The sequence below is a fragment of the Ipomoea nil genome, unplaced genomic scaffold (genome assembly GCF_001879475.1).
Source record: "Ipomoea nil cultivar Tokyo-kokei standard unplaced genomic scaffold, Asagao_1.1 scaffold2854, whole genome shotgun sequence".
NCBI classification, from domain to species: domain Eukaryota; kingdom Viridiplantae; phylum Streptophyta; class Magnoliopsida; order Solanales; family Convolvulaceae; genus Ipomoea; species Ipomoea nil.
This window is the reverse complement of record NW_017619282.1, coordinates 637,269-647,065: the sequence shown is the minus strand read 5'-3', so window position 1 is coordinate 647,065 and position 9,797 is coordinate 637,269. Positions and strand designations below refer to the sequence as shown.

General features: G+C 33.2%; 2 protein-coding genes across 2 annotated transcripts; one reads left to right on the top strand and one right to left on the bottom strand.

Moving 5' to 3' along the window:
* Nucleotides 1-310: 310 nt before the first annotated feature.
* Nucleotides 311-2,062, top strand: LOC109160596. Its single transcript, XM_019308875.1, has 4 exons — nucleotides 311-363; nucleotides 1,162-1,245; nucleotides 1,376-1,552; nucleotides 1,990-2,062. Exons 1-4 carry the CDS (start codon nucleotides 334-336, stop codon nucleotides 2,029-2,031), a joined length of 333 nt encoding a protein of 110 aa, XP_019164420.1. The 5' UTR covers nucleotides 311-333; the 3' UTR covers nucleotides 2,032-2,062.
* A 3,614-nt stretch (nucleotides 2,063-5,676) lies between these two features.
* On the bottom strand, nucleotides 5,677-7,739 carry LOC109160613. Its single transcript, XM_019308889.1, has 5 exons — nucleotides 7,260-7,739; nucleotides 6,918-7,142; nucleotides 6,243-6,866; nucleotides 6,022-6,140; nucleotides 5,677-5,902 (listed from the first exon to the last, which is right to left on the bottom strand). Exons 1-5 carry the CDS (start codon nucleotides 7,737-7,739, stop codon nucleotides 5,677-5,679), a joined length of 1,674 nt encoding a protein of 557 aa, XP_019164434.1.
* Nucleotides 7,740-9,797: the final 2,058 nt, after the last annotated feature.

Here is a 9,797-nt window from a genome sequence, read left to right as displayed (position 1 = left end):
ATGATGGACACTGATCAACAATTAAGATAGTATATCATATCATTCAGTTTATTTACATTGTATTTTACAGATATACATAATATGTTATAAATACACAGGGTCGACCATGGGGATGTGCATAATATGTTACAAATACACAGGGCCCACCACAAGTATAATGGACACTGGTCCACAATATGACAATTAGGATTCAAATTACTTGCCTACAAGTTATTTAAGAACAGTGAGAACCAGTACAATTAAGCTGTCTTGATTATTTGATAAAGGTTTCACATTGAAGCTAGCATGTCTTCCCAACCGACATATGCATATGGAATACGACCTTCCAAAAAAATGGAGCTTTCTCACCCTAAGAATGGAGAGGTAAGCCTTACTTTATATTCTTGTGTGGATTTAATTCATGCATTCGAAGCTTTGCTAAAATTGAATATTTTTTATCCATATATATGTGGTTTGGGACAATCGATGATGATAAATAATGTGATGGTTCAAGAGTGCTAATACCCAATATGTTTAAAGGGAGGAAAATTTTATTCTGCTTAAGAATTTGCGTTTGAGAGCAGAACCCAAACGTTTACATTGCTCTCATTGTGAATCTAACTCGTTTATCTCAGAGGAAAAAAAAAAAAAGCCAAATCTAATATCCTTCTTCGGAATGCTGACTGCAAAAAGAAGGTTGGACTCTTTTCTTTATATAATTTTTATTAAAAATATATTTGTCTCTTTTTTCCAAGTTTGCATTATATTTTGCATTCTTTGATTATTATTTTCAAAATGTAACGGTATACGTTAATTATTTTGTTTTCTTCCACTAATTTTTTATTTTTCTAAAAAAATATAAAATTTCTCTAGTCATTAAAAATCATAAATTATTGTTATCTGTGTGTGATGTGTGTGATTTACCTGTAATCCAGTCTGATGATATCAAGTACAGCTATTATATATTTAATTAGCTATAGCATATACTATTAATTAGTGTCGGTGTAAACAATATTCAATACAACCATATGTAATATATATTTAATCATATTATTATATTATAACCGTGGTCTACAATATGACAATTAGGATTCAGATTACCTGCATGCAACTTATTTTAGAACTGTGAGAACCAGTACAGTTCAGCGGTCTTGATTATCTGATAAAGGTTTTACATTGAAGCTAGCATATCTTCCCAACCAACATATGCATATGGAATACGACCTTCCAAAAAAAATGGAGCTTTCTCACCCTAAGAATGGAGAGGTAAGCCATACTTTATTTCCTTGTGTGGATTTAATTCATGCATTCGAAGGTATGCTAAAATTGAATTTTACTGTTCCATATATATGTGGTTTGGGACAATCAATGATGATAAATACTTTGATGGTTCAAGAGTGCCAATACCCAAAATGTTCAAAGGGAGGAAAATTTTGTTCTGCTTGAGAATTCGCGTTTGAGAGCAGAACCCAAACGTTTACTATGCTCTCATTGTGAATCTATGTCGTTTATCTCAGAGGAAATGAAAACCAAATCTGATATCCTTCATCGGAATGCTGACGGCAAAAAAAAGGTTGGACTATTCTTTATACTATTTTTTTTTTTTAATTTTTGTCTCTTTTTTTCAAGTTTGCATTATATTTTGCATTCTTTGATTCTTATTTTCAAAATGTAACGGTATACGTTTAATTACTTTGTTTTCTTCCACTAATTTTCCATTTTTCTAAAAAAATATAAAATTTCTCTAGTCATTAAAATATCATAAATTATTGTTATCTGTGTGTGACGTGTGTGATTTACCTGTAATCCAGTCTGATGATATCAAGTACAGCTATTATATATTTAATTAGCTATACCAGATACTATTAATTAGTGTCGGTGTAAATAATATTCAATACAACCAAATGTAATATATATTTAATCATATTATTATATTATATATTGGAGACTCCCACAAATTTTCTATACATTTTTTGGTTGACATGTTTTGTTGTGCGTTATGTTTTGCAGCATGCAAATGCATTGGCCTTTTTGCGACGTGTATTTGCATAAGAAGATTCAAACCGCAATAAGACCTCATAATGTACTCTGATGACTTTATTTAAGTGAAACACTTGATTGCTATAATCTGCAAGCGCACAGAGTCAATCACAGTATAAATTCCTGGAGTATTCCATGGTCGATCCCACGAAGAACATTATTAACTGTTATCTCTAATAATCGAATTGTTGATAAGGAAAATCTCAAATAAATAGAATTAATGTGATTAAAAAGAATATTTATGAATTTAATGCAAAGAAAACTTTCAGTTGAGAGAAGACTAGGGATTTGGGTTCACCTATTAGATAATTAACTAACTCTCCTAAGTATTAATTCTTATGACTATAGTGTTGATTGCTTCAAATATATCCTAATACTCCGTCGAGCTACTAGGTTGTATCCAATTAACTGTGATCATCCGTCCATATCTCACCAACATTAATTAAACCCATTAAGCAACAATCAAATATCACCACAAATACCTAAAGCTATGTCTAATTTAGGTCAATTGTGTTTATATTACGAGTTCTAGGTTCATATTCACCAGTCAGTTCTTCTTATGAACCCTAATATTAGAATCATGCAATGGCCAGTCACACAATTCACAATTAAAATACATAAAATAAATACAATCAAATTCAATTATTAAACTGAAATTAGAAGAATCAACACATGAATAATAGTCAATTAATCTAATCAAGGCTAATCTAAATCCCTAATTAAAGTTTCTAGCCAAGAATCATAATTAAATATATGAAAAATTCAAGGAATATCATTCTGGAAATTTAAACAATAAATAATGTGGGGAAGAAAAATAATTCAAGCCTAAAAGGAAGATAGCCGCGATTGAAGCTCAAAAATTCCTTGCGATAGAGTCTTGAATCTCTTCGCTCATGCTGCAATTTTCTCGCCGAACCGCTGCTCCCCCAACTTCTTTTCTTCTCCTCTTTGAAATTTCCTCGCTGACAACACCACTGCTGCTCCAGGCTTTCGTTTGTTTCCTCCCCGTACGTATTCTCTGCTGTCCGCTTTTAACTACTGCCGTACGCAGCAAGAAGAGCAACAGCCCCAAAACCTTTTAATTTCTTTCTTTTCTTTGTCTGCTGCGTAAAACCCAACAAGAAAAAGCAAAACAAAATAATAATAAAAATTATAACCTAATGAAACTATTTAATTAAACTAAGTAATAAATAAAATACTATAGTTAAAATAAAATACTATTTATATTAATAAAAATTCAACCTTAGTCTAATACTTATTAAAATCAATCTAAACTAGTCTAAACTAGTAACATATAACTAAATATAATATTTATAATAAAATCAGCCCTAGAACTTAATTTATTTATAAAAATAACTTACTAAAATTACAGTAAGTAATGTCTAGAAATTATTCTTATCAAACTTCCTCACACTCAAGGTTTTGCTTGTCCCCAAGCAAACTTATTCAATGAAATCAAACTACCAACCATAACCATGTCAACTAGTCATTCAATTCAAGGGAATTGGTAAACACATAATACTTCATGAGAGTTCAAAGTCATAAGCACACAATACAAAAGAGAATAGCAGTCCTCACGGTTGTTCACTCAATCTCTCATAAATATATGTATAAAAAAGGTACACACCATCCTCAATTAAGAGTGCACTTGCCATAGGCTTGCTTGTCCACCAAACTCCACTACCAAAATTATATGAAAAACACGAGTCAAAAGGTCTTTATTTCGGGGTTGTAATGGGGCCACGGGTATGTGGTTTAAGAAAGAAAGGATATAAGGAAATACAAATAAAGTCCAAGGAATCAGTAGAGCCATAATTTCACCATACCAAGAGCAAGAACTTGTATTCTACCAATAAAACGAACTCTACCAAAACAAGCAATCACTACTTCATTCTCCTTCATCCTTTTCGCTGATAAACTCTCAAAACAACTTCTAAAACCTCATTTTCATCTTTTTTCATCTTTTTTTTTTTTTTTTCATTTTCTTCTTCTTTTTCCTCTTTTTTTTTTTTCTCTGGTAAAACCGAATAAATAGCTTTCCATTTCCACACAACCCTCAATGGTACTCTTCCCATAATCATCGAATTTCTATCATGCCTTCATTGCTCATAAATCATTTTAAGAATAAAATGAGCATAAAAGTTTGGGCTAACAAGATTTTTCAACCCACAAAATTAGAATAGATCTCATTTTGTTCATTTTTTTCATTTTCACCCCCTTTGATCACAAACAATTCTTCACTCAAAGAAAACCAATTGTACAATCACCTTTCAACTCCAATCTCACCAATACTTCATCACTTTTGGTCATCTTGCACAGATAAATGAAATAATGACTTCTACTGACTCAAGGACGGGCTTAGAGGCTTCTTTTTATGAGCTAAGGTTCTTTGGGACTGGCTAATGAAGAAAAATGTCTTATATTTATTTTAAAGCTCAAAAATGATTCACTAGGAAAAATATAACATGTATAAAGATATGGTCATTCTAAAGGCAATAAGGCTAAATCCTAATGCCTAAATCATTCTCATGTCAACATATAACATGTAGCTCTGAAATGGTATGAAGCAAGTTCTAGAAGTAACACAATCAAAGGGGGCAAATAAACACTCAAAATGAAAATAAGTTGCAGTGGGCAACCTCTAGGCTCAACAGCTCACGGTGTGACAGAATTTGACTACCAACTCTATGCAAGCATACATATAGCCAAACACATTCATTGATATTATGCACTCCCAAAACACTAGAACTTATCTCCCAATCAACATAGTCATTAGATGGCATTTTTTTAAAACTTTATTTGCTAAGAAATTGTAGAAAAAATGAAAGAAATGACGCTGAAAATCCCATAAAATGAAGAAAATTAGTGCAGAAAATGTAGAAAGAAAAATGCAGAATTTTACTGTAGCAAAATGCAGAAAAATAGGGAAAATGCAGAAAATTGTAGGAAAAATGCAGAATTTTTTTTGATATTGCCTAATTTGCATAAAACTTGCACAAAACATCCCCTAATCTTACTTTCCCTTCCCCACACTCAAACTCAACATTATCCTCAATGTTAAATATAAAAGCAAGTATGAGAAAATGAAATAAACAGGAAACTTCCCTGTTAGTTGCCAGTTTCTTCCGGGGCTGCCTTTTGGTGAAGCAACCATGAATGGTCCATTTTTCTCTCTGTCAATCTCTATGGCCTCATATGAACAAACTTTAGTGACCATGAAAGGACCAAACCATCTAGACTTCAATCTCTCTAGAAAAAGCTTAAGACAAGAATTAGACAACAAAACTTCTTGCCCTACATTGAATTCTCTCCAAAAATTATTTTTGTCATGCCAAGCTTTAGTCAATGTTCTCCACAATCTCTCTTCTTTTGCATGAAGTAAATGAGCATAAGAAAACATAAGAAAAATATCATTGTTACTCAAAAATTCGTATTTGAACTGCAATAAAGGTGGTTTAAGTTCAAGTTGATGTGGTGTTTCACTAGGTGAATGCTTAACAAATTCTTCTTCTAAAGGTTTCTCAATAACATCAACAAAAAGACATGATTCATCAAAAGTTGGTAATTTTACAGCTTTAGAGATAGAGAATTCCTCTTTTTCTGTACCTACTCTAAAAATCAATTTCCCTAAAGGCATATCAATTAATACTCCTCCTGTCAAAAAAATGGCCTACCAAGTATAAGAGATGTATCTGTGTCACTACCCATATCAAGAATCAGAAAATCAGTAGGAAAATAAAATTTACCAACTTTTACCAAGATATCCTCCACTACACCAAGCGGGTACTTCACTGATCTATCAGCAAGTTGGAGAGAGATTGTTGTTGGCTTCATTTCAGCGATTTTCAACTTCTTAAAAAGAGTTAAAGGCATAAGGTTAATACTGGCATCTAGATCACATAAGCATTTATCAATTACAGTATTACCAATAGTGCAAGGAATAGAAAAACTTCCTGGATCCATTAGCTTAGGAGGTAATTTGCTTTGTAGAATAGCACTAACTCTTCATTTAAATGCACAGTAGCAAACTCTTCCAGTCTCTTTTTATTAGACACAATTTCCTTAATGTACTTGGCATAAGACGACATATTAGCAAGTGCTTCTGCAAAAGGAATATTAATCTGCAATTTTTTAAAAACCTCCAAAAATCTTTTAAAGTTATTGTCCTGGTTCCTCTTTTGTAACCTTTGTGGGTATGGAATGGGGGGTACATAAGGTTTTACTGTAGAGGATGTGAGGTTTTGATCACTAGAATTCTCTTTAGGCACTTGCTCTTCTTCTTTATCACTCTCTTTTTCAACACTCGTGGGTTCTTTTTCTTTCATAACTTCATTCAATATCTTACCACTTCTCAAGGTGACAGCCATAACTCCTTCCCTAGGGTTTATTTCAGTGGTACTAGGAAACTTACCTCGATCTTTTTCTGCAACCAATTTAGCCAGCTGACCTACTTGCACTTCTAAATTATGAATAGATGCTTGGTTAGACTGAGCAACCTTATCAATCTTTGCATCCATTTTCTTCATCATAGTGTCCTGGCTAGCCATGTATTGCATGAACATCTCTTCCAATTGAGGCAATCTTCTCCTGAGCAGGGAGTTGAGACTGTTGTGGTGCAAGTGGCTGCTGGAAAGGTCTGTATTGCTGATGCTGGAATCTTGATGGTCCTTGTTGCTGAAATCCAGGTGGTCCCATTGATCTTGCATTACCTTGATCTCTCCATGAGAAGTTAGGATGGTTTCGCCAACCTGGATTATAGGTATGGGAAAATGGATCACTCCTTGGTTGTTGCCTACCCATATTGGATCCCATGTAATTAGCTTCCTCATAAGATGGTTGTGATGACTCTGCATTCATACAAACAGAAGAATTATGACCATATGCATTGCAAAAAGCACAAATTCTCTATTCGAACTATCACGAGTCATCAACAAGTTAATCTGTTTAGTCAATTCAGCCATTTGTGTTGTCAACTCAGATTGTGTGCTAATTTCATGCACAACAGCTCTTCGATCTCTCACTGCCTTTTGTCGAGAATTACTAGCTAAGCTCTCAAAGATAGCTTCTAACTCATCACTATTTTTATCACCTGTGAATCCACCTGCAGCAGTATCTACAAGAGACTGACAATTAGGAGTTAAACCATCATAAAAGAATTGTGTCAACAATAACAATGGGAATTGATGGTGTGGACATTGTGTCAAAAGCAATTTAAAACGATCCCATGCTTCATGAAATACCTCGGCCTCTCTTTGAGTGAAAGTGCATATCTTACTCCTATAGTCCATTGTCTTTTGAGATGAATAATATTTAAACATGAAAGCATTATAAACATCATCCCAAGTTCTTAAAGAACCCTCTGGTAAATTTAACAACCATTGCCTAGCATCACCCCTCATGCAATATGGAATACATTTCATTCTAAGCTCTTCTTCAGACAAATTATTCAAAGGTAAAGTTTGTACCGTACTATAGAGCTCTCGCATGAAACCCAAAGCATCTTCACTTCCCAAACCGTTAAAGGTAGGGAGCATATTCATATGGAAAGTCTTGAGTTCATAATTTCTAGCTGCATCAGATAATTGAATGCAAGAAGGGTTAACAGCTATTACTGGTCTTTGGATGTCTCGAAGACGTGGTTGAGCTGCTTGATTGTGAGGTGGTGGAACTATTGGTGGCACGGGGTCATCCTGTTGACCCACTCTATTGTTTTCAGCCATTTCAAGCCGCCTTCGTACCCTGTTTTTTCTCCAAGTACGCTCAATGTCAAGATCAATAGGGAATAATTCAGTATTTTTATGCCTCAGTGATCGCCTTAAGTTCATAAACAAACAAAATAATAATAGAAAAACAAAAACTAAATAAAAATAAAAATAAAATAACAACGAACCTAACAGCTAAAATAAATTTGAAAAGAAATTAAAAAGTGAAAACTTAAAGAAAACAGTTTAATAAAGTGTCCCCGGCAACGGCGCCAAAAACTTGATTGCTATAATCTGAAAGCGCACAGAGTCAATCACAGTATAAATTCCTAGAGTATTCCAGGGTCGATCCCACGAAGAACATTATTAACTGTTATCTCTAATAATCGAATTGTTGATAAGGAAAATCTCAAATAAATAGAATTAATGTGATTAAAAAGAATATTTATGAATTTAATGCAAAGAAAACTTTCAATTGAGAGAAGACTAGGGATTTGGGTTCACCTATTAGATAATTAACTAACTCTCCTAAGTATTAATTCTTATGACTATAGTGTTGATTGCTTCAAATATATCCTAATACTCCGTCGAGCTACTAGGTTGTATCCAATTAACTGTGATCATCCGTCCATATCTCACCAACATTAATTAAACCCATTAAGCAACAATCAAATATCACCACAAATACCTAAAGCTAGGTCTAGTTTAGGTCAATTGTGTTTATCTTACGAGTTCTAGGTTCATAATTCACCAGTCAGTTCTTCTTATGAACCCTAATATTAGAATTATGCAATGGCCAGTCACACAATTCACAATTAAAATACATAAAATAAATATAATCAAATTCAATTATTAAACTGAAATTAGATGAATCAACACATGAATAATAGTCAATTAATCTATTCAAGGCTAATCCAAATCCCTAATTAAAGTTTCTAGCCAAGAATCATAATTAAGTGTATGAAAAATTCAAGGAATATCATTCTGGAAATTTAAACAATAAATAATGTGGGGAAGAAAAATAATTCAAGCCTATAAAAGGAAGATAGCCGCGATTGAAGCTCGAAAATTCCTTGCGATGGAGTCTTGAATCTCTTCGCTCCTGCTGCAATTTTCTCGCCGAACCGCTGCTCCCCCAACTTCTTTTCTTCTCCTCTTTGAAATTTCCTCGCTGACAACACCACTGCTGCTCCAGGCTTTCGTTTGTTTCCTCCCCGTACGTATTCTCTGCTGTCCGCTTTTAACTACTGCCGTACGCAGCAAGAAGAGCAACAGCCCCAAAACCTTTTAATTTCTTTCTTTTCTTTGTGTGCTGCGTAAAACCCAACAAGGAAAAACAAAACAAAATAATAATAAAAATTATAACCAAATGACACTATTTAATTAAACTAAGTAATAAATATAATACTATAGTTAAAATAAAATATTATTTATATTAATAAAAATTCAACATTAGTCAGGTACTTATTAAAATCAATCTAAACTAGTTTAAACTAGTAACATATAACTGAATATAATATTTATAATAAAATCAGTCCTAGAACTTAATTTATTTATAAAAATAACTTACTAAAATTACACTAAATAATGTCTAGAAATTATGCTTATCAGCCTTCTATTTATAATGCAGTTTGTATATTAGAATTATTGACTTTGACTTCGAAATTGGCTCCCAGACTTCTCTTGGTATTGAATTTTATCTCAATTCAATTTGATCTCCATGTCTTCTTTGAATCGGTCCCCAACTTGAAATTCTCAATTCAATTTGATCTCCATGTCTTTTGATCTCCATGTCTTCTTTGAATCGGTCCGCAACTTGAAATTGCATCCCATACTACAACCTCAATTGACTCCCAATTTCAATTCTACATTAGCTCCCATCTTGAATTGATTCCCATGTGAAACTTGCTCCCAATTTCAATTTCTCTGAAACTATAGCTCTCAATTTCAATTGCTATGAAATCGGCTCCCAATTCCTACAATTGCCACCCAAATTCCACTTGTAATTGACGCCCAAAGCCAAACTAGCGCCCAACTCTATCAGACTTAATTAATTTTGGCTTCTCAAATTTTACC

Bases quoted from the DNA above. Each gene is read 5' to 3' on its own strand.
- LOC109160596 (XM_019308875.1), top strand. From the start codon at position 334: ATGGAGCTTTCTCACCCTAAGAATGGAGAG. The intron at 1,246-1,375 runs GTAAGCCATACT...TGATGGTTCAAG, and splicing joins CTCACCCTAAGAATGGAGAG to AGTGCCAATACCCAAAATGT. The intron at 1,553-1,989 runs GTTGGACTATTC...TATGTTTTGCAG, and splicing joins ATGCTGACGGCAAAAAAAAG to CATGCAAATGCATTGGCCTT.
- LOC109160613 (XM_019308889.1), bottom strand. From the start codon at position 7,739: ATGGCTGAAAACAATAGAGTGGGTCAACAGGATGACCCCGTGCCACCA. The intron at 7,143-7,259 runs GTATTTCATGAA...CCTAATTGTCAG, and splicing joins TCACTCAAAGAGAGGCCGAG to TCTCTTGTAGATACTGCTGC. The intron at 6,867-6,917 runs GTGCTTTTTGCA...GTATGAATGCAG, and splicing joins ATAGTTCGAATAGAGAATTT to AGTCATCACAACCATCTTAT.